This window comes from Rhea pennata, chromosome 3 (assembly GCF_028389875.1).
Source record: "Rhea pennata isolate bPtePen1 chromosome 3, bPtePen1.pri, whole genome shotgun sequence".
In the NCBI taxonomy this organism is placed as follows: Eukaryota; Metazoa; Chordata; class Aves; order Rheiformes; family Rheidae; genus Rhea; species Rhea pennata.
In genome coordinates, this window is record NC_084665.1 from 31,338,319 (window position 1) to 31,363,379 (window position 25,061).

The window sequence follows — 25,061 nt, forward strand, 5'->3', positions numbered from 1 at the left end:
ATTGCTGTTGAAAATAAAAGGATGTATCAATGTATTCTGTTGCTTGCCAGGCAGAAGTAATGAATTTGAGAAACATGAGCTATTGCTTCCTACCTGTAAGGACTGTAATTGTGTTTCAGAAGAAAATTTATCTGGTTGGGCAAGATTTGTTGTTGATAAATCCCTAGTAACTCCTATTCTTGTTTCCACTCACAACAGCTAATTTAATTATTAATTCCCTGGAAAAATTCTAGGGTAAAGTGAAGCCTAGGGATCTAAAAGGAGTTCCATATTTGCCCTGGATTGGTTTTGGATTTTAGAGAGAGTTCCAAGTTTGCCTTTTCCCGTTCTCTGGTACACCTCCTTTTCCCTATTTCTTCCCAAAGATAATCATTTGGGGTTCTAACATTACTTTGGCTCAAACTTTAAGTATCGTATGACAAAGACAAGGCGAAAGTATTTATCTCAAGTATTCTCTGTTCTGCAGGATATGTTGCCCTGTCACCGGTGTTACTGTGCAGGCAGCCTACTCAGAGCTGGCTTTTTGAGAGTGCTGATGCATCAGCCTGGCCTCCTTGGCATCAGATCAACTGATTTGATTTATAATTCAAAGATATCACTCGTGTTTTTTCCAAATTCTAGTGAGACTTCTTTAAAGTGCTGCTAGGTACTCAAAAAGCTACAACACAACAGTAAAGAAGCAGCCCACATTTGGCAAAACAACCTAATTTTTATGCCAAAGAAGACGGACATACAGAATTGCAAACAAACAAACAAAACGCTAAGGGGAAACATGGTGACTAATGCGGATCAGGCTATTGATAGAGAAATTGCAAGGGAAGGAAATGAAGAGAAATCTGTGAATGGTAGGGCCGACACTGAGAGGGATTTGTAAGTATTATGAACAAAATAATGTGATTAATTGACTTATGTGTGGAAAGAGAATAAACAATAACGCCGAAAGGCTGGCCGTTCATATTTCTGTTTGGTATGTGAGCTAAGCTCAGTGACAGAAATCACAAGAGGGAACCAAAAAAGTTTAACTATCACTTGTAATGAAAGTGGATATTAAACACATTTCTCAACTTGCACATTGACAGGCTTACAGGACTTGCACCTGAGAGTTTTAAAAGAGGTGGCCAAATGGCTCTCCAAGATACTAATTTCTTTCCCCTCCCTTCTTCAAATAGCTACTTGAAACCTTGGAAAAGATGACTTGACAAACTTAAGATTGTAGCAGCATTTTTAGAAAGAAAATTACAGATGTATTCTGGATAAAATAATGAAATGCCTAATATGAGATCTGAAAAAGAATTAAAAGGTGAAAATATTTAGTGATGCAGAAGAGTACTCTAGTGTAAAATACACCTCATTAAACAAAATGAGTGTCTTCCTGTAAGTTTTGCTAATAATAGCAGTAGTGTTCAAGTAACATACTTTGCTTCCTGTGAAATATTTGACCTCGTGTCATACACTGTTTAATTTAAAAACTAGAATGACATAACTTAGTGGCGTGAATTGAGTGCATTGAAACTACATGATTGAGAGGTCTCAAAATATAGCTGCAAACAGGAACAATGTTCGTAGAAAAGTGTCATAAACTTTAGTTCTTGACTCAACTCTGATCACTTTTAACAGTGCCCTTGAAGTAAACAAAGAGCAGATAAATTTTTTCAGGGTATGCAAGGACTGGGGAAGTGCTAGGCAATGAAGAAGTGCAGCAACCGAGAGAAGCGGTGAAGTGGCTTTGTAAGCTGGGTACTGTCAAATTGAGGATTACTGTGCAGTTACAGAGCCAAGTACCAATGTAGGTTTGCCTGCAAGACGCAGACCTGGAGTGAAGTGGCTCTGAAAGAAGCATAACAGTCTCTGCCTGGATAATCTACTGAACCTCAGGATCTAGTACGCCTCTAACTCTAAGGACTAATGTGATCCTTGGGTGGGTGAACAGAACAATTTTAGATAGTATCAACAGAACCTACTGTTAGTCTACATTTGACACAGGAGTTGTTTTGATAATGCTTTTCAGTTAGTCTGATATAGAAATTGCAGGAGACTCAGAGAATGATTAGAAGAGCAGAAAACTGTGCTTGTAGCAGGACTTGAGGAGAACATACCTGTTGGCAGAGTCAAATAAGAGGATGGGAGTTGACTAGACTGCAGGTCATGAGCATCTCCCTGGGAAAAAGGACTCGGACTTAAAAAAAAAAAAAAAAAAAAAAAAAAAAAAATCTCCGTGTTGATTTAGAAAAGCATGTAACAAGATGTAGGTAGAAGCCAGGCCGTTTCACCCTTCGTTTAGGTTTTTAACTGGGAGGATGAAACACCAATGTAACTTAGCGAGAGTTGTGATGGGTTCGGTCCAAGAATTGTTTCAAAGATGCTAGTGCATCCAAGTAAAGACTGATTTATGAAACTTGTTTTACTGGCTTAAATCTATGGATTTATGACAACTGCATTTAATGAGTCTTGAGCAGAGCATTTGGATCCCAGTTGCAATATGGGGAGCAAGCTGAGAAGGGGGAGGCTGGGATGAGTCAGTGCAGAAAAATTGGAAGGAGGGAAGAGGCTGTAAAGGGTAGTAAAGAGCCAGCATCTCATCAGGGGACTCCTGCAGGACAAAAAGTAGTTGGGAAACCAGACTAGTGAAGTGGCAGATGGCAGACAAAGTGATGAGAACCTCTGTGCTTGACTGAGGGTTGGTGCTCTGCAGCAATGCCTGAAGAAGACTTGGCTTCTTCCCAGCTGCGGTGCACCTCGAATCTGCTGAATCTCCCAGTTATTCTTCTCTCCCTCCAAAAGACGTGTATTAGACTCCCCAAACTGCAAGATTTAACTGTTTTGATAGATAATTTTATGGGCTTCTTTTAAGGCATTACAATTGATTCAGCTTTTATAAGAAAAAAAAATTCCAAGAGAAAATGAAACAAATGTATTTTGAAGTCTTGAATATTTTGGTCACTAGGAACACCATTTAGTGGTTTTCTGGTTGTTTCCCTACCCCCGCCCCCCCTTTTTTGCCCTGCTGTTATGCTTCAATTCACTGCTTGCTTGAACCCTTACTCTGCAGCTGTAGTTTCCAGATCACCAAAGTCACATTTTGCAGACCAATTTCTGTTTAAACTAGTAGGAAATAACCATCTGTGCTGTCTGCAGACCAAATACCTCAGCTACAAAGTGAAAGCTATTTCATGGATGTATGGGAGGAGAAGGCACTAGCCACTGAGCTTGGTACTAGCTCTGGTCTGATTCCTGTATTTCTCCACAAAACCAAAACTACATACCTTATGCTAAGAGCTGAGCAACTTCCAGTACTTTCAGCTCAGTACCTTATATCTGCATCTAAGTGTTCAACATGCATTACTTTCTTATATCTCCAGAGACAAATTCATTCTTGTCAAGTCTTATTGGAAAAGAATTGATGATTGCTTTACATAATAGACTGTTCTAGCTTATGTTTTTGTATTCATTATTTTAAATGGTGTGGCAGGGATCCTGGCTATCTTTCGGTGAAAATATTTTTTTCAAAAATATTCATTATTTCTAATGTGAATTAGCTTATAATTTGGATATAAATTTCTGTTTAAGTAGCATGCATTTGAATTACATAAACTACTGTTTCTAGCAAAAAAACATGTTTCTAATAAACAACATTTTTCTTCCAGAACATTTTCAGGAGAGAGAACTACAGTATATAAACGGGAAAAAAAGAAATTTGAATAAATAAGTAAACAAAATGTTTAGGTACAAAGTGAAAGCCTTGTTAGTAATGCGAACACTGAGTTAATTTAGCCTGTCAGAGAATTCTGTTGAAGTCATTTATGTGCCTGTAACTAGGGAAATGTGCCAGCTCCCAATGTTAAGCCAAATCATATGAGTAACCTCGTCAATGAAGGACTTAAACTAGAGTTCTTGTCTGCTTCCAGGACAAACCTTGGTTTATTTAAGTCAGACACCAGTTCCCTGTTTCTTACCTTGCCTTCAGACACTGCTGTGACTACGAACATCCTTTTATTTTTCGGACAACATAATACACGCAGTCATTCTCATGTTTTTTGAGGCCTGGACGTAGCTCCTTTTGAGGCCAATGTGATATAGCTCAAAAGTCTTTGAATACAACAGGTATGCCCAGGTGACCAGCTCAAGTGCTGTGCAGTCAGTTTTGGAGCAACTGTAGGTTTCAGGAAAAGCCTTGATATCCAAACTGTTTTTGAATTAAGTTGTTGTCATAGGGGAGATATTTTCAGAACTCTGTTCTCTTTCTTGAAAACTGACTTCAGTGGGGACTGAGGAAAATCCCACCACTGATCATGTAGCTAAATGCAAGCAGCTTGTGCTAATAGTTGAGAATTTCTCTTAAACGGACTGATCTAGGCACCTTTTTGGTTAAATTATTTTTGATTCTTTGTTTTTTCAAAGCTGTACACAATGGTTTTAGCTTCATAGCTTCATGCTCTTTGAACCTAATTCAAAACTCACTGAAAGGCAACATGAATCTTTGGACCAGATGTTTTATCAGTAGTGAAGATGGAAATCATACAGGTGGGTAGTGTGTAGAATTCCACTGGTGTTCTGTAGGACTCTTATTTGCTGACCTTCCACCTGTGACTTTGAAAACTTCAGCGCAGTATCAATCTGTTGCTTGTTGCTCAACTCTGATGCGAGGCATGTCTGGGACTCTGCTATATTTGTCTCCAAGTTGGTGGCACAATTCAGGAGGAAAACTTGCTGAGCCTGTCAGGCTGGCCAATGTTTTGGGGCCATACTGGCCTAACGTGCTCTGCTATTTGAAAAATGTAGTTGGAGGTTTTTAGTGGGTTCCCAAAGCCTTTCTGTCTGAAGAGAAAAACAATTCTTATTGTTTTATTCCTTTTTCCTCCTGTGCTTCTATTGTCTATAAGATGTATATAAAATCAGCAAGTCAACCTAATTTGATCTAACATTTTTGTTCTAACTGTTCTGAAGCAGAGGGTAGATGCAAAGCTCTAATAGATTTGTTGGAGACGGAGAGTCAATGTTCAATGCTCTTTGAACCTAATTCAAAACCCACTGAAAGGCAACGTGAATCTTTGGACCAGATGTTTTATCAGTAGTGAAGATGGAAATAATACAGATGGATAGTGTGTAGAATTCCATGTTATTGGATGAGATTTTTCAACACTTGAAATTTGTTTGTAATGGTATGTGATCGGTGATTGCATAATGTGTGGTCCCTGCTGTTGGTTTTGTAGAAATTGAAGCACCTCTCCTTGGTGGAGGTGCTGCTTATTACTAATACTAATTTTGCATACACAAAAATGGAATGATGAACTCTTGTTTAGATGGGTGTATTGTGGCCCAACTCCTTGCTAGACTGAATTATTTTTTGGTTCATTGCTAATGCCCATCTGCAGCAAGCCAGAATGTTGGTTCTTATTTTCATTCTTATAACTGGTGAAATGAAAGAGTTAAGGATTTGGGCATTTCTCTTCTCTCTTAGCCAAGCAACCTGCAATGTAAGTAAGTCTATTTCTCCACAGAAGTACATGCTTTGAGATGCATGTGAGTTGCAGGTTTCTCCTAATCTGTTTTTTTTTTCCTTTCTCAGTAAAATGGCACATGTCGTCATAAATTATATACTACAGTATAATGAAAAGAAATGTCACTTAGTGTGCATAGCCAGGGTCGTTCTTGCTAGCAGGTGCCTCATGCATGTAATGCGACACATACAAATAAAATAAAAATATGAAGCACAGAGACAGCTCTTTTTTTTTTTGGGGGGGGGGGGGGGGCATCTTTGTCCTCCTTGTCTGTACCTGCATCACTTGCAGTGTTTCCAGTATCATGTGTTATCTCTACTTATAAGCCTATAAATATTTGCAGGAGCTGATCTACTTGAGAGGCAAATGCTAGGCCCTATGCCAAATGGATCCTGGAGTGGCTCCCCAAAATAGAAAGAGTTTCAGGTTGAAGGAGAAAAAGGTGACCTTTACCTGCACCTGAAACATTTAGGTGACTGAGGTCTTGTGGCTGTTTGGGAGATGACTCGTGAGCAGCTTGGTTGGCCACATTGTGGGGCTGCAGTAGTTAGTAGGGGGCTGCCCTGAGCTGATCGTGCCCCCTGTGCTGCCGAGAGCAGAGCAAGAGACTTGCTCTACCTCACTCTCCCATGGAAGTTGCGTTTCTTCATTGACTTAAAGAAGGAGCTAAGGGAGAGTTGGTTAAGGTTAGCTGTTATGAGTGCCTTCAATTGCTTAAGATTATTCGTGGTACGTCTGGGAGCTGTACAGAAGTATCTCTGGGCCTAATCTTGCTTCCTGTGATTTAAATTATCAAGAACTCCACCCACTAAAATAACTTTTCTTCAGTGAAAAATAAAAAGATCTAAAACTCAGGGAGGTCCAGCAATACTACGTGATCCTTTCAAAGGATGCGATGATAATTGTCATCAACAAGAAAATCCTTTTTCTGTTCCCACACAAGCTTGCTTTTTGGCAAGGATTTGGCATTTAATATTGCAGCACCTTGGAAAACTTTTGATTTTGTTTTTTTTTTTCCAGTTTTACCACAAATTGTCACCTTCTTCAGGTGACAAACATGCACAGGGTTAATGGGTTCAGTGACTGTTAAACATCCGTAATTTAAGAATGACTGTTTTAAAATAAACACTTGTCAAGATCTTCATTATAGTAAATTAGAGCCTTTGGGGTATAAAAACAATGCCCAAATCTATTTACCTTAATTGCAGTTAAATTAGCATTTAGTGCAGGGATTAAGGAGAGAGTTCATTGCTCCAGTTTCCATTCTAACCTGTGCTGTCATTTGGATTATGTTAGACTGAAATCCACCGCTGTACAGAGAGTCAGCACAGGCTTGAGCATCACCCACGTGCCACACAAACCCTCTGATGAAAAGATTTGAGCAGTGATTCCATTAGTGTTTAGGCTCTTAAAAAAAAAAAAATCCATTGGCTCTTTTAAAGCTCTAAGTTCTGCAATGGGCATGTTCCACTGTCTCTGAATAAATATTTGCTGAGTGACTGAAATATAAATATTTATTGAGTAGCTACTAGGGATTGGTACCAGCTTCAGCATTGCAAAAAAAAAAAAAAAAAAAAAAAAAAAAAAAAAAAACTTCAGTTGCAGCTTCTCATCTCTCTGGACATTCATCCAGCACACGGCACTTTTGGGAGGGAGTGTCTCATCTTTATAGTGCTCCTCCTATGTGAAGACAACTGTTCCTTGAGATAGGAGGTAATGAGTACTACAAACATTACTACAAGGTTTGGATTTTAAAATCCAGTGAGAGAAATGGTTTCCCTTCCCTTCGCCTACGTGTTAACTGTTGGTTTTGTTGGCTTCGAGTAAAACATGCTACTGGTGATCTTGCATGCATGTTTCCTTCCAAGAACTACTGTCAAAGGGCAGAAAGAACCTGTAGACCTCTTCTGCCTGACGCTAGTGCTGACAGCTAGCATGGGCAATATGGAGCATGAAGAAAAGGTTAAAACAGAATACGAGATAAATATTAATGTTGTACCTATATAGTGCCTGTCTTCCAGAAATATTACAAAATAATTTCTGCAAATTAAATGAAGACCGTATGTGTTTCATACTTCATTTTCATTACATTGAAGAGAGCTATTATTATATATCAAAAGTAAACTGCAATGTACTATATTCCTAGATTGCGCTTGCTCTTCTTCAGTAATATTTTTAAATCTGCTGGACACTAACATACACGCTAGTTTTTAAGCTTCTGAGTAGGTGGCCTGGCTGCGCTGGAGTTGTTTGCATTCTGAATGATGAATCGGGGTCCTACTTAGCAAATATATTTAGTCTTTACTCTTAAACAGACCAAAAAAGAGAAAAGGAAAAAGGGGGGAAGGGGAAGAAGTAACTGTGAAATATGATATTTCTAAATAATAAGCTGTTGAAGAAGGAAAAAGAAAATCAAAACAAAAGCTGCCTTAAATTAAGCTGGATTGCATCTGTGTTTTCCTTGTTTCTTTGATTGAGCTTTTCCAAAGTTTCAAAATGATAGTTCCTGGTATCATGGCAGGATTATTTCTCAGTATTCATTAATCACTGGTTTTCTTCTTAAACTGATCCTATTGCAACACATCACTATGTTAACTAGACTTTGTTTTGCCACCTTTCCTCAGGACAGGCCTAAGACATCCTCAGCATGTAATTTTGAAAAAGGCTAAGAGATAAGCCAAGTAATTTTAAGCCCTTTAATATTTACAGGTACATTCCCAACATTTTGGCCATCATGTCTTTTTTTTTTTTTTTTTTTTTTCTCCCTGCGGGAGCGTGATGGCTGAAACGTCTGGAATGTGTCTGTAAGCAATCAGTGCCTCGGACGGGCTGAGCTGATCCGCCGGCCGTGCTCGGAGGCGCGCGTGCAGCGTTGGGAAGCCCTCGGAGAGGTCTTGGAGCGCTACAGAGCGGCGCCTTAGCCGGGATGGTTCCCCGTGGCCAGCAGCGCGTGTATTGCTCTCTTTGTAATCAGCGTGTGCTGTTGTTAATAAGTGTCTTTTTTTTCTTTTCCCCTAGTATGAAATGTAGATTAGCTGAGGAAATCCTAAAGTTTGCACCAGTCTGTGGGGCGAAGCGCCGTTCCCCCGCGCTGACGAGGGGTTGATGCTGCTTGTGGCCAAAGGGCAGGCAGCGAGCGCGCAGGCAGCGCAGGCGCGGGGCAGCTCCGAGCGAGCGCGGGCGGCACGAGGAACGCCGCCGCAGCTTTTGCGCCGCAGTTCAGGCATTTTTTTGTTGCATCGCCATACCCTACTTCCTCACCCGACTTTTGTGTTTTATCCTGCTTATAAGGACTACTTGCAAACTCACCCGGGGCTAAACCTGATGTTTGGTATTTTCCACTCTCATTTGCGATCACCTGTACAACTTGTGGCTATAACTGATTTATCCTGATATGAGCAAATACAGAATCCAGCCTTTTCAAAGGATCAGCTCTGTTGCAATAACAGGACTTAGTCCTTTCTCCCTTTCCCCTGATATAGTTGTTTATTATTACAGGCATCAACTTTTTGTTGTCACAGTTCTGGTAGTACTGAGCAGGAAAAGAAAAGAAAATGAAAAAGGTCTGTAAATGAACCTGAAGAACCTGATGCACTTATCAGCCTCCGTACAACGGTGTGAAGGCAGCTTTGCTAGTGTTCCTTGCCATGCAGTTTTGATTTACATTTTTTTTCCAGTTCACTCAAGTTTTCCATGTTTTTGAGTATCACTCTTAGTTATTTAAGAACCTCATCCTTTCAGTAAGCTGCTGTTAATATGCCTCCCCTGCAAAGGATGGAGTATCCACATATTGTGAGTACCCTGGAGCATTAATTGCTGAACAGTCTTGAGTGTTTTACCAATACTTTTCCAGTAAATATGGTGCTGTTAGCACGCATGCGTAACACAGTACTAGACCTGCTTTCACTTCACTGGTGATAGCTACACGCATTCAGACTTGCATGTACACTGATTTGGATGGCTGATTACATACATATGTATATCTTGAGAAAACACAACGTAGCATAACTGGTCCTAAATCAGTGGTGTGTTTCAGAATAAACACAAGTAATCAGGAGCTGGCCCACTTGTTTGGGTGATAGAGTGTTCCTGCCTTTGAACACTGACAGGATGAGCTTAACAGTACTTCCAATTTACTGCTGTATTGGTGGCCTAGTTACTATGTGGAATTGCTAATTTCTCAATGTAATTCAAATTGAGTGTGGCTCATGGAACTTGCTAACGTAACATGGTTTTACTGGGGGTAAGTCTTCAATTTGTTTTCCCCCTGCATTTTTCCCTGCCGCTTACTTGAAATGCAGTTGACATAAACTGGTCTCCCATTGATCTGAGGGGCCCTTCAAGAATGAGTGACTGTTCTGCTGGCAGATGGGAATGAGTCATTTCAAACGCCTCTCTTCTGAAGATAACCTCTCGGGATGTTAAGAAATTGCTATACCTATAGCATCTCTAGGATAGCTCAGTGGGAGCAATGTGGGTCACTTTACATAATTTCTAAAATAGAGAGAGGATGACACAAGTGCTTGTATTTTTCCCTGACCGTCAAGGGTAAGGAAACCTCATCTAGATGAATTCTGCTGTGTCGACTCTGCTGGAAACCTCGAGGGGAAAAAAACAGAAGCTAACCCCTGCTAAGGTCAGCTCATGAAGTTTCCTGAGTACTTTTTCCCCTTCCATGAGCTTTCCTCTGAGATAAACCTACCATTTATAAGCTAACTGTAACATGTAGTAAATATGAGATAAAGCGTAAGGAGTAACATAGGAATACAAAGCACTGAGAGGCCCAACAGTGATGACAGTATTTGAGAAGACGAGCTGTTTACTGTCTTTAACAAAAGCAGTTTGAAGTTTTTCCTGGCAGCCCTTGTCTCCTGCAGATTAAATACTGCATCTATACAGAGTAAATGTGTTCACGGTGTAGTTGCTATTGAAACTTCTGAGTATTCTAGGAACAGAGAAAATTCATCTTGCTGCAGGTACTAGTGTGAAAAAATACTGACTGGCAGTGAAGGTGAGCAAAACAGTAAAAAGATGCATTTGAGAATTAAATCATGCATGTCTCTGCTACCCATTAGCAAGGAGAAAGCTTCTTGCCATCTTGTCGGTGGTGTGGAGCTGTATTGTAACAGCATGGATCAAGTGGTATGACACTGCAGTGAAATATATTTGATCTTTCTCTCCCTGAATAGCCATGGAGAGGAAGGGAATTAACAACTAGAGGGAGCCTTCAGAAGATGGAGTAGGTTTTCTAGCAGTAAGGATGGGGAGCTTAGTTGCCAGAAATAGTAGTATAGACTGCGTCACGGATGCTGTGGATGAACCTCTATGGGATCTATGAACTGACTTCTGAATTTCTGGGGCAACCGAAATATTTGTGACAGAGCCCTAAGAATCACTCGGGCTTGCTTGCTCCACACAGCAGCAAGATTGTAGGTTTGCCGGACGTTGATCCGCTTTGAAGCGCACCAGTCTGTATCCACAGAGAAATGGAGGTGTTGGTTCTTGAGTGGTGCTTAGATGTGAATTCTGCTATTGTGCAAGGACTTTCAGACCTTGCTGCTCAAGAGAGTAAAAGGTTTAAACTGATAATCAGCTACAGTATGTCCATGTGGCCAGAGCCAACAGAAGTTAGGTTGATGAGCTAGACCTGAAATATTTGAGATTTAGCCAGTTTGAATGCTTTTCTTGTCTGATTTTAAAAGCAAGTTGTTTATCCAAGTAAAGTGCTTTAAGATATAGCAAGGAGCATTGACATCAGCAGAGATCAATGGGGGGATGAAGAAGTCTATTTAATCTAGGAAATGAGTGACCTGGCTCTTTGATCCTGTTGCATTCTCTTATTCCCAGAAGGTTAAATTTAGTCCTGCATACACAAATTCTGTTTAACTAAGTTTACTTAGGTTTTAAATATTTGTGGGTTTCTTTTGTGTAGGTTCTCTTGTATAACAAGTAAAAAACCTGTTACCACATAATTAGGCTGTTGCTGTGTAAGCATGTATAGCTCTTTTTAGACTAGAAAGCAGAATATGCAAATTCAAACTTTTTTTTTGCTTTAAACATTCATATCGTGCAAAAGAAAAAAACCCTCTGACCTGCTGAACACAAAACAGCCTGTGAAACAGCAAAGGGAAGTTGCTCAGATTTGAATAACCAAGAAATAAATCTAGCTTGGTTTATTTTTTGCCTGCAGTACTTCCAGAAGTACAGGAAAACTGGTGATGCAGTTGAAGGGAAAGGTGCGCATTTTGATTTGAGATGTCTCCAAACGTAAAGGTAAGCCTTAGGACATGTGAGGATAAGACTGCACTTCAAACCGATAGAGGTGATCCAGTAGTATCTGCGTAATGTCAGAAATGTTCTAATAGTTGCTTGTCTAGCAAGGTGGGTTTTTAGTGTAAAACCAAGAGAAACCCCCTCAGTCGGATTCATATCGATCATAACCGGAACAAACCGTAGCAACAGCTAGCATGAGCTGAGCTGTCAGGCTTCTCACCACCCAAGTACTTCACTTCGTTGCAGCAACCGTAAGTTTTACAAACTCAAAGTTTGGTTATTTAAGAAAGTAACAGAAATATCACAGGATATAGAGAGAATAAAACTGGAGGGGGAAAAAAAAAAAGGCTGGAAGCACAAGCGCTGAGTGAAAAGCGCTGAAGCCCCTCACGGGGCAGCGCCCCGGCTCCTCCGTGTGTACCTCCAAACGCGACCGAAGGCAGCGGGGCTGGCGCCGGGCTCCTGCGGGGCTCTGCTGCAGAGCCTGAGTGCTGCAGCAGCATTGCTGCTGCTCGCTCGCTTCCGTCAATTATTAATTAATTAAGGGCTGTATTTATTTATTTGGAAATAAATCCCGCCCCTGCCCGCTCGGCTGGGTGCGGGGCCGGTTGGGGGCGAGAGGAGAGGCAGGGCCCGGCCCGGCCACGGGCAGCCGGCCGCGGGCAGGTGCGGCGGCGGCAGCGCGGGCGCGCAGCGCTGCGGCCGGGCGCGCTGGGCAGCACCGTGCGAAAAATAAAGTAGTAACGGGGAAAAGGGAGAGAAGCGGGTGGGGAGCGGGGGCAGAAAGCGAAGGGAGGCGCTGGCAGCGCGGCCCCGCCGCCCGGGCATCCCGCCGGCCCCACGCGTGCCCGTGCCCGCGGGTGGGAGCGGCGCGGCGCGGCGCGGCCCCTCCCGCGGGCCCGGGCGGCCGGTGCCGTGGGCGGGAGGCCGGGCGCGGCGGCGGCGGCGGCCGCCCCCATTGGCGGGCGGCGGCGGCGGGGGCCGGGGCCGGGGCGAGGGGGCCGGACCTGCCCCCGCGGCCGGCGGCGGCCCAAGTTTTAAAGTGAGAACTTTCTCCTGGCGCCGCCGCACAGCCCGGCCGGAGCCGCTCCCCGTCCGCCCGTCCGTCTGTCCGTCCGCCCGCCGCGCCCCGGCGGGCCGTACAATCCTCGGCAGTGTCCTGAGACTGTACGCCCGCCTCGGGGCCAGCGGCGCGGCACCCGCACCGCACCGCACCGCACCGCCAAGGGCCGCCCCCGCGGAGCGGCCGCGTCCCGCTGCGCGCCGGGGCAGGTGGTGAGCGAGCCCAGCCCGGCCCGGCCCGGCCCGGCCCGAGAGGCGGCGCAGGAGCCGGCGGCCGCCGCGATGACAGCTGACAAGGAGAAGAAAAGGTGAGGGGGCCGCGGGCGAGGCTCCGGGCTCCTCGGGCCGCTTCCTCCTCCTCCTCCTCTCCGTCCCCGGACGGTGTCGCGGCCGCGGCGTCCCGCCGGCGGGGGCAGCGTCCCGGCCTCCGCCGGGGCGGTGCGGGGGGCAGCCGGTGCGGCGGTCGCCGGAGCTTGTTCGCGGCTCGCCGGGGCTTGGGCCGGGCCGAGGCGGCGGCGGCGGCGGCGCGGGGCAGTGCTGGGCTCCCCCGCGGCGAGGAGGCTGGCGCGGCGCCCGGGCAGAGCCTCCCCGCGGGGCTGCCCTTTGCCCGGCGGCACCGGCCTCGGCCGCTGCCCTGGGAAACTGCCCCCCGCCGGCGGCGGCCGCCGCCGCCCCGGGGCCGGGCGGGCAGGTGCCGCGGGGGCTCCGCGGGCCGCCGCGCAGCGCGGGGCGCGTCCGGCGCGGGCTTCGCTCGGTGCCGTCGGCGGCGCGTCTGGCAGGCGGCTGTCGGCTGGGGCCTGGTTACCGGGTCATGAGGTGAGGACGGGGTTTGAAAAGACGTTTCGTAATTAAAATGGCCCAGGTGTAATCGACGTGTTATGTAAACAGTTTATTAACGGCCTCAGACTAACGAGTTTCAACATCGCCTCGCTACGGCCTAAGAAAGTGGCCGCGTAGCGCGGGGAGCTCCGTGAAGCAGCAGCATCTCAGGAGCTTCGCGCGGTTCCTCGGCTGCCGGCGGCTTCGTTCCGGGCCGGGGCCCGAGGACGGCGCTGGGCGCCTCGCGGAGCGCCGCGTTTTGGCCGGTTTGCCCCTTTCGGAAGGGTGTGCAGAGCTAGGCGTTTCCGTGCTGCTCTAACGAGCTTTCCGAAGGGAGTAGAAGCAAATTAATAAATCGAGTTTTGTAGCGGCATCAAAGAGTATGTTCCTGCGGGTAACCATCAAATAAAACCTCCGTGATCCCTCGCGTAGTGGTTACAGGTGGAGGTAAAGAAAGGAGGCATCAAGTCATGGCTCCAAGGCTGTAAACAGCTCTTACGGATGGGTGAGGGAGCTTACGTGAGCGAAGACTAAGCAAAGGTCCACTAAGTTTTATAACAGCCTATTCTGTCTGTTTTATGCAAACGACAGTCATAAGGCTGTTTTTATTATTGGCTCAGGTTGCTTCCCTGTTCTGATTTTAGATTGTGTTCATAAAAGATGTGTTTTATGGAGCGGGAATGTTACCTTGCTGTTTGCCGTGCGTACCTTCTGGCTGGTGATGCGCTATACCTTGGAAACTTTGTTTTGGTTTGTAGAATAGCTCCTTTTTAGTGAGTCACCCTATCACCACCTAATAGGGGAGATACTGTAGCGTATCACATACAATTTATATATACCTAGTCTCAGTTTATCAAATGTTAATGAATTTAGGTTAAAAACTGCCTCCAGTGTATTTATAGGTGTTACTCTTCTGTGTAGAGCACAAAATTATGCATTATGCATCCTCTTTTGTTGAAGAAGGGAGTAAAATGTTGTACAGTAAGATGTACTTATAAAATGTTTTACGGTAGTTTAGAGGTATTAGAATGGAATAGTGTACAAACTGAAAATCTGTTACTCAATGCGTTCAATGTATTGCCTCTTTTAGTGAGGAACTCTTAATCTATTCAATCTTAACCTCTTATTTTCAATCAGTATAAGAGAATGAGCACTGTCTGATCTTGGAGTATGTGATGCTAAAGTCCTTCATAGAAATATTCTTTAAATACAAGATAGAAACTTCACAGAACTGAAAACAGTGAGGGTCCGAATTCTAATCCTGGCACTGTCACTGATTTTAGTGGGTACTGTGACATTCTAGTGACAATTTTCTGGCTCTCTCAGAAGTAGGCTAATAATTGTTATCTGGCTCATGGGTTTGTTGTGTAAATTAATGTTTGCAAGAGCTGGGAGACTATCAGATGAGGAGTGACAGCATGCTTGTGCCTCCCTGTCTGTGTGTGTGTATGCACATCGCTGCAAGAGCGCTCTGCGTAGCCTTCTGAAGCAAGATAAGTTTTATTTTCCAGTACCATTACAGAACAGACTTACTGCCTCGAGTTCAACAGTTGTATTATTTGCTTGATTTCTATCCAGATATAGGGCTGGGAACTCTAACCTGACTTGCTAATAGCATTTATAAATCAATTTCAGGGAGAAAAGGTGGTGGGGGAAATCTGGTTTACAAGATTTGCAGGCAACCCTGGAACATATGCTTAGAGGAGCAGTTCTTTGGCTGTTCAACAGATGCTCTGCGAAAGATAATCTTTGATTCTTTTTAATAGTCTATCTAAATCAAAGAGCATCCTCAGGTTTTTATCTGAAGCTGGTCTGCCAAGGGAAAAGAGCAAGTGTTTTCTTTGAAACAAATGTTGGAGCACTTCTTTAATAGGCTGTCCTATATATTTGTCACATGAAAAACTAGTTTAAGATACTAAGTTGAGATTAACGTGATTATTATTTTAACTTAATCAACAGAAATCTCATTATATTTATATCATCTTAAATACAAGGTCTGATATTTCTCAGACACTTGTAATTAGAAACTGGGAAAAGAAGGAGAGAAGGTTTAAAGCACATTATGGTAAAATAAAAGCTGAGGAAAAAATCTGTATTTGTGTTCGTCGAACAGTACAGTGACAATTGGTAGATAGGTCTCACTAATTAGGGCAGTGTTTTAGAGCATCTTGGTGTACTTTTTAGGTATTTAGTCATCATATGTTTTTGTGAATTTTATTTGAGGGATGTTGTTTTGCTAGGAGTGGATGGTTTGTTAAATGGACTGTTCTGGATGGACAAGAGTGTGTGTTTGAGAAAAGTTTTTGAAATCATTCTCAGGACAAATCAGGTGCTACTGAGTAGGATGCATCAGTTGACTTTGCCTTTTAATTGCGTTGGTGGGGCTTTTCTGTTTTTGTTCTGTTTTAAATAGTAATGTGAACACCTCCGCTCCCCCAGTTCCATTCTCCCTCCCAGTTTTGTGGCTTAGGGAGAATACGTAATAGTGGTCCCTGTATAATTATAAAGTAGATCACTGTTTTGGATAGTTGCTTTGTGACCCTAGGGATGTCACGTTATCTAGATCTGTTTAACTTCTTCCGCTCCAGAGAGCAAGCAATTGGGATACCAAAATACTATTCCCAGTTACTGACTGGAAAACTGACTGCATTCAATTACTTCCAAGTATGTTTGATCATATTTGATGCTGAGACCCTCTAATGAGACACTCGGTGCCTCGATTTCCATTGACCTTTAGCTCAAGAGAGTGACTCTGCCAAGCTGAGGTCACCTTTGGCAGTTCCTCCTCAGGATGAGGAAACAGTCCTGACAGCCCGGCCGTCCAGACCGCAGGTAGTCCACCGCCTCCTAATGCAAGCGTTGGATGCCAGGAAGGGTACGTGTTTGGATGCCACAAGGAACTGCTGCTTTCAGGAAACATACAGTTTCTGTACCTCAGTTGTGCTCTATCCAGAATGCTTTTTTGTTTTAAGCTGTGTCTTTACTGTAAATTGTGCTACCTCTGATCTGCTGTTCTGCTGTGATGATGGGTAGATGGTTTTGTCCATCTATTTGCCAGTGTAGGTTGTCCCTTATATTCTTTTAAACCTCATCTTATAAATTTCAGGTGATGGAGCTGCAGGAACTTTCCTTGGCAGACTACTGCACAGGTTACTTGATTTCATCATAAAATTTTTAGAGATCTGTTGTTTGACATTTCCCCCTCCTCATAGCCTATGTATTTAATTTGCTCCTCCTATCTGTGTTAACGTTTTTGCTCACAGCTTTTCTTACTGGAGTTATCAAAAGGAAACCTAATCTCCTGAATTCATTATGAACAATATGTTGAAACGAGCTGTTTAGTGTGTGTTAACAGTAAGAAGCTTGGACTTAACAAAAATGCAAGCACTTCACAGCATCAGGTTATCTTGGATGACTCTGGCCACTCCTGCTCATCAGTTTAGCTGTAGGGTGGCTTCACTTCTACCACGGGTCTGCATGACACCAACAAGCTGTCTGTTGTGACCCAGGTGGTTTCTATACTTGGGGGACAATTTGGGCAGCTGTGACGGCCTGTACCTGATGGGAGGACTGTCCATAGGTCAGATGTGACACTTCCACAGGTGTGAAGGACCTAGCATGCTCTGTTTCTCCTTCTTGTTTAAAACTCAGTGATCTTTAGCTTGCTCATGTTGGGAGGAGGGCGCGTGAAGCACCTGAGCCAGAGATTCTTGTTGTGAACTTACTACGAAAACTGAAGACCTCTGAGAGTAATTTAGCGGAGATTGGTGCAGCATTGCTGGCAGCGACACTGCCAGTGCACAGAGAGGTCTCGAGTGCTGAATTTTGCTTTGTCCCTTCTGGTTGCTGCGTTCAACGTCCTTTCTGAACTTCTACAAACATGGAAAGGGTTCCTCTACCAGAGGGTGGCCCAAAGGCCTGTGAAACGAGGAATGGCTACGTGCACGCATGTCCCCCTTCGCCTGCAATGACGTGTGGCAGAGCCTGGCCTGAGCTGCCGCTTCGCATCCTGGCCTGACTTCAGCTCCCCAGCGACTGTGCGCTTCGCTTGCGCGGAGCCCGAGAACGCGGTGGCACGGGAGCGCTTCTCGAAGCAGGCGCTCCTCCGAAAACCGCCCGGCCTTCTGGCGACTGCACTGCTCTCGCAAGCGCTGCTTCTGTTCGTGGTTGGCGCTTGTGCCAAGAACAAGTTAAAAAATTAACACCTCCCAGAATATCAGAATATGACTTTTTTTTCTTTTTTCTTCTTTTAAAACGCTTCCTCTTCTGACGTTGGTAGTCTTCTGTTTATTGTTTATCCTGTTTGGATGGCTGGGAACGTCTTGCGTGTTGGAGTTATTTTTTGTAAAGAAGTTTTGTGATCCTACTTATGGCATCCATGCTGTTATTTTTGTGGAGGCAGTGTTTTGCATGTGAGATAGCTCGTAGAGGCTGTGTGGTAATAGCAATAGGACAAGAATAAAGTGAAATTGGAATTTTTCTCACCTAGGGCAGTGAACTGATTTGCAAAGAATGAAGAGGGCCTAGTATAAAGAATTACAGTTGGTATTGCAAAATTGCCCTGAATTTCAGTGTAGGTTTTTCCAAATACACCGGTTAAACTCACTGTAACAGGATCTATTAAGTGAAATCCATTATTACTTCTGTCTTTAAAATATGTAATTGAGGAAGGAGAAGAAAACATGTACTTTATTTTCAAATGCATAATTCTTTAAAACTGAAAATTTGATGAGCATAGTGATCGGTAAATGAGCAACAGAAGAGCAGGTTATATTTAAAAATAACCTGGATTCGTGGAATGCTTTTCCTCTGAATCAATTTGTGAAATGCAACGATCAAGCTATTCTTTTAATTACTCAGATATTGATAGTGTCATGTATATTCTAGTAGTTATAAATAGTTATAAATAATATTATTCCTAGTAACTGTCACAATATAGACAGAACCCTTCTCCTAAACTAGGCAAACCAACAAGTATGGTTATTACAGGTGTGTAATAACTTGTAATTTTTTCTTATTTATCAGTCTTGTGCTAAATTTATTTAAAAGCAATGTAATAAAGTATTTAGTTAGCTGGTGATAGTAAAATCTTGACTGCTTATGTAAAAATAGTAATTGCTTTCTTTGATTTACAAGGCCACTTTTCATGGGGACTCCTTCTGAAGTAGGTAAAATGGGAAATAGTATTTTATTCTGCATTTGGAAAGCAATTCAATGAGGTGCAGTAGGCCAACTGGCTGATAAATAACTAATGTTACAAAGTAACTCATTTAATTATGATTTTTACTTTTGGAGCTAATCAAATCTAATTATGATTTTGACATTCTTTCTTCTGTGACTTTATTTAGGTCTAGCAAATTTAACTGTAACAAAATCTATCCCTAATAAATTTGGATTAAATGAGCACATTTAGATTTTAAAACAGTTAGTCTTGTAATTTAATTTACTTGTCTGTTATTATAAAGAGTTTGGAGTAGGATAAAGTGCCCTTTCTGTTTCTCTGTGCACTGTATTGCATGACCCAGCAAATATTCAATATTCCCTTCTATAGAAACTCATCATATGTTTTGTCAGACAAGAAGCAAAGTTGCTTTAGTTGAATTTTATGTCTGATCTTCCGTCAAAGACGTGCCCTGGTCTTGACCCTTCCTCTGTGTATGAATATGTGGAATCAGCAGTTTGCTTTGATTAGGGGAATGTTTAGGGTGTTGCCTCCAGAAAGATTGTCGAAGAAATTCAGAAACTTTACAAGTGCTTTATTTTCGCCTGTGAACAATTAATACTGACTTATTGCAGCTTTCTTAGCAAATTCGGTGCATCTGGGCCAAAGCAAAAAGGCTTTTTTACTTTTACTTTTTTTTTTTGAGTGACAAAAAATGAGTGACAAGAATAGAGTTCCTTAGCATTTTTCTCATTTGTTTCTAATAAAAATGTGTTGTAAAAACTCTCCCCCTTTTCCTCACTGGCTGAGTTAAAAATGCTGCTTCATTCTACTGTATATGTATTTATATAGCGATGTAATTACAAGCAGAAGAACATTTAGTAGCTTATGTTTTCATCTCAAATATTTGTGGAATATATGTAGAACCAAACTGACTGTTTTTGCAAAAAGATCTCAATAATTTATTGGTGTTTCCAACAAAACACAGGCAAAGTAAACACATCTCCAAAAACATGTCTTGTCCACGCCTCCCCCACTGCCACGCTTGTTGATGCCTGGCCCTAACGCTCAACTCTGACCTACATGAATTAAAAGCCCAGGCCTGCAATGCAGGCAGACTGTAAAATAAAATCATTAGGTGGAGAACAACAGGGCTGTGACAATTCATGGTGCATTTCTGTTTTTTTATTATTATTATATTTTACTTTACAGAATCATTGGTATGCTCAAGACTTAGTAACCCATTGTGGTAGTGTGATAACTAGGAGCAACTAATGTATCTTCTCAACTATTTTTTTTCCTAACTATGTGTAAAGGTGATTAGGACTACATTTGCTATACAAATGCAACAGTCATTTTACAGTTGCAAATGTGACAAAATGAATTTAATAGGATCATGATTCCTCTGCCAGTATCTGCTTCAGCACTTCAGGTCCATAACATAAAGGATATATTTATGAAGTAGGTGGGGGAAGGACAGTATTTCTTATAAATCTTGGCTAGCGTGCAACCTATGTTAGGTTTCTTGGGAGTGAAGAAAGACGTTGCATTGGGTGGTCTTGTGCCGGCGTGACCGTGAGCTCGTGGCTGTTGAGGGGCATGTGTACCTCAAGCTAGGGGGTCTTACCGTTTTCTTTCTTCAGAAAAGCCCTGAGTGCGGAGTGCTACAGTATACTGTAGTTTGCCTCAGTAAACGTCTTCAGGGGCACAAGTGATTTTTGGTGTTTTTTTTTTCTTCTGTGCAGTCCTTGCAGAACAGAGAGCTGAAACACTGCAGCATCCCTTAGTATTTGCATAGGAATTACTCCACGTATTCGACCAACTTCACAAAGAACGTTTGAGAACTGGAGTCTGAACAATCTGACCTGCCTCAGGAGATTGTATTATCCAAGAAGAGGTTAAAATTAGAATAGGTATGGGGAGGTTTTTGTAAACCAAGCAACTCTGCTAATAGATGAATCATGAAGGTGTAACTTACAGTCCTTGATAGCAAGCAGCCCGAAGGTGCATGTGTAGTAAGATTACTGGAATCATTTAGAAGTGCTAGCTGAAACGACTGAAATTTGAACTTAGTCTATTGTAAATATTTGTTACTTATTATCTAATAAAATGTAATACTCATTATCTATCAAAACACATTTGGTTAGAGTTAGGCAAATGAAGGTGAGGTATAAGGTGCATGTTTTTGACACTGAGTTATTAAAGATTGGAAGAGCTTACCTGGAGATGTAATTGGTAGAACTGACCACTTATTTAAAGAATATTTTCTGGAAAAAACATTTTATTGGAAAATAATTTTCCAGAAAATAGGAAACAACAGATCTAGTATTAGCCTAAAATGAAGGAATGGGATTGAGAAAATGTCAAAACATTTGGACAGCACTGAAAAATTTTGGATTTGACTTCATTTTTAATAAAATTAATGGGTTCCTGTGTTGCACTGCATTGTTCATCTAAAGTTTGACATTTTAAAATTCTTTGGAATGAGACTTAAGTAATCTGAATTAAAGGCTTTCCTTTGTGTTTGGCTCAATCTTTTTTCAGATTTTTCTTTGTTCTACAGAAAGCCATGCTACACGTGGATGAGTCTGTTTTGGTGGCTTGACCTGAATCAAGTTCCTGTCTTTCTTTCAGGAAGACGCTTTTTAAGTTTATCAGCTAACCCAGAATATTGAGTATTTATTCAACACCACTGATGGAGCCTTCATCGCTTTAGGCCTTGAACTCCAAACAGTCTTTCAAAGAGTGCAATTGCTCCCACGAGTTACTGGGTCTGATGAAAATGTTTAGTCTTCTTGGTTTGGGTTAGACAGGAAGTCTGACTAGTTGATGACAAAGACCTTCTCTAGCTTTGAAATATGTGAACAGCTTTGAAACAGTAATGTAATTGAAAACATAGCATTACAGGTAACTTCTCCGTACACATTATCAGTTTCTGATATTATGAACAAGAAATTCAAAATGTGGTACAGCTGAAAAAAAGCAAGCTGCAGAATTTCTAATGTGGTTGTTCTTGAAGGACTGATAGTTTTAGAGCCACATTCCTGAAAACCTGCCTACCTACAGTGAGAGATAGAAATGTTTGCCTTTCCCAGGCAAAGCTATTGCTTTTAGAAATTGATATAATAATATCTTGAAATACACTGATTCCAGGTGATTTTCATCTTTGGCCTTGTACATGCATTTTCTTTAGGTAGTCATGTTCTGAGTCTCTTAATAGACTTTATTTTTTTTAAAAAAACATATAAAATGTGATTTGCTGAACTACTTCAAATAGCCAACACAATGTCCTACCCTAGTTGCATGAGATCTAAAGATGTGCAGTATTGCCCTTTATTTCTTGAAAGGGAAAGCTGTTGCTAATTTGTAGCATCAGAGGCCTTACTAACTTTTTAAAGTGTTAACAATGGAAAATGTTAACAGAGGGAAAAAGAGCCATCACAAACTTAAAATTTTAGCTCCAATTACTCCAGTGGTATTCAAGAGTAGTTCTATAGTATTTTTCCTTTTAAAATATATTTTTGTATTTGTAAAGCTTAAGGAAGCTTTATCTGCGTAGCTTAAGGAAGTATGAAGTCGAATTTTAGCGGTTGTGAAGAAGTTTTTATAAATGTGGTGGCATCATGCTTGAAGAACACACCTTGTATCTTGTGTGAGCCATTAGCATATCTAAGGTATTTAATGTCATAAAAAGGTACTTTCGGTATCGGCTGTGATCGGTCGCACTTGCATTGGCGTGATAAACTACAAAGCGCCCCTATTCAGCCATTGTTGCTGGGCTATTGGAGTGGCTGTTGTTGGTCTTCCAGCCCTGTCCATTCACAATTGTCCTGGTGATACTGGGTGCTTGTTGTCACAATACTTCAAAGATCTCCCGTCAAGCTTACAAGCTTACAAGAGCTAACGAAAACCTGTTTGTATTTTTATACCTCTTTTTTTTTTTTTTTTTTTTTTTTTTTTTTACTTTAAATGGCGAATGTTACTACTGATGTGCCAAACTTGACCTGTTGTGGAAGTCATGGTTTAAGCTTACTGCAACCGCCGAAAGATCTTTGGTGATTGTATGTGGCATTGTGCCTGGTAAGATTTTTATATGCCGTTATCACAGGATAGTATACTTGTCAACTGATAGCAATGATGATATTTTTGCATCTCTTGGGTAATTATGGGGAGTATTGATCGGAAGCTGGTCATAGGAAGTATGCTTAGAATGAAAACGCTTTCCAGATGATTCTTGGAATAGCAAAATCGTATGTATAATTGTGAGAAGGCTTTCAGCATTAGGTGGTTTGATTACACCATGAGATTTTAGGTAATATTTCTCTCGAATACAAATTCAGTGACCAACTATAGCTATGGTGTACTCAGCTCCTGGATTTTTACCGTGGTCTAGGTTGCCTCCTGTGTGCATTCAGGAACCAGTGAGAAAAGACTGGAAACTGGTGGAAACATGACTGATGCTTTCCCTTGTAGGGCTTTTGCAGGGTTATTCTTCTGGATGGACTGTAGTTGTCCTGCTTACCCCAAGGTTGGTGGGACCAACTTGCATGTTGCAGTTACCTGGGTGGGAGTCCTCCCCTAGCAGGAGCATGGGGGCTGTGCTTCACTGGCTCGAATGGCCCCTCAGTTTCCCCATTCCTTCTTTTTAGGGAACCTCTACCACAAGGGAAAACCCGTCACCACGTGTCACTCCTGGGACTTCGCTACTTTTCCCAATGTATCCCTGTTTGACTAGGCTACACCTCTCATCCTCCTGGAAGTGTACCAGAAGTCATCTTGCACATAGGAGAATGCAGAGGGTGCAAATTTGCTGCTTTTCCATGTGAGATGGGTGATGATCACTTGCAGGGGAGGAAGCCCATTTTCTCCTTGCCTCCTTGTTCACCTGGACAAGAAGAAAAGGTCTGGTCTTAACAAAATAGTATTACTTAAATTTTTAAGACTAGGTAGGTGTTTGTTGGGGGAGTTGACCCCTTTTATTGTTTCCAGCAGCTTAACTCTATACTTTTAAATTAGTGGTATGGGTGAACATTTCCAGTTTGACTAATGGAACATCTTTCTGGTAGCTTTGAGCTGCAGATGATCCGTTTAGGTGTTAAAGCTATAAGATTATCAGCTGCTGTTAATAGCTTCAGTTCTTGGTTTTTTTCCCCTGAAAGTGATTTGAAGGATGTGTTATTATCGTTACTAATCAGGTGGATGTTTTCATGAGAACGTCCTTTCCACGCTCAAACTTAAGTGTCTTAACAGTACTACTGGCTTTTACATAACAGGAAAGCTGTGTGCATGTTCCCAGTGATTCACAAGAGGGTCTATCCTGCTTGCTTAGGCAAGTGCTAACTTGAAAGTGGAATAGAAGCGAGGGCAGATATCTTGAAGGAAACTTAATGCTGGTGTTTCGAAACACCTATTAAGTCTCATTTGAGAAAAACAACCCCCCAACCCCACTTTTGTTTGTTAACCACACAGCTGGCCCCAGCAAAGCCGCTTTGAAATGAGGACCCAGGCCAGAGCATAGCACCAAGCATAGCTCAGCTGAATGGAATGATTTTTTTTTCTGGATTCTGTCTTCTGAGTTTCTTCTCCAATCTCTCTTGTCGGTGGAAGTGGCTGCTGAAATCACCTCTGGCTCCTGAGGAGCAGCTCCCACGAGCGGGTCTCGCCTGCGCAGCCGGCGTCGCTCTGCCGCCTCTCCATGGGCTCAGCCTCGCGCCGGCCGGGCTCTCTGCTCGCCCGGGGCCTGGGGGAGGTTGCTGGCTCGGTAACGTCCCCGTGGCCAAGGCGGCTGATCTCCGTCACTGATCCTCACTCCCCAGTCTGGAAAGTTGGGATGATAGCGTATCCTTCCTTCCACCCTTTGTGTGTCTTATTTATTTAGACTGTAAACTTTTTAAAGTGGAGACTTTCTGTTTCTATACCTAATACATTGCTGTACCAATCTTGGCAAGAACCTTATGTTACAAAACTAGCTTAAAAATAATTAAACAGGAGGCAGTCAGATGGCAGGAGTTAGGTTATCACCCGCTCGTCTCCCTATCGCCTGGCTAATTGCTTTTCTTACTCTACCGCTCCGTATGACCCTTCAGTGTGCAGGTTGCACCCACACGCTGACGCGGGCCTTAAACCTGCGTTCGCATCACCTCCGAATTTGGCCCTCCTGCCGCGCCAGATCAAGGTGCAGTTTGGATGCCTCGAGCAGTTTAGGGGCTGTGTGGCGGGGGACTGTAACGCCTGCACGTGGCTGAGGG

The 25,061-nt window shown here is 42.7% G+C and overlaps 1 protein-coding gene across 1 annotated transcript in view; it reads left to right on the forward strand.

Annotated features, from left to right (window-relative positions):
* The first annotated feature begins 12,810 nt into the window (after positions 1-12,810).
* The window catches only part of EPAS1 (endothelial PAS domain protein 1), a 77,951-nt gene continuing 65,700 nt past the window's right edge, over positions 12,811-25,061 (forward strand). The window contains exon 1 of the mRNA XM_062571925.1: positions 12,811-13,141. Coding sequence (XP_062427909.1) covers positions 13,116-13,141 — 26 coding nt within the window. The 5' untranslated portion in view covers positions 12,811-13,115. The remainder of the gene's footprint in view (positions 13,142-25,061) is intronic.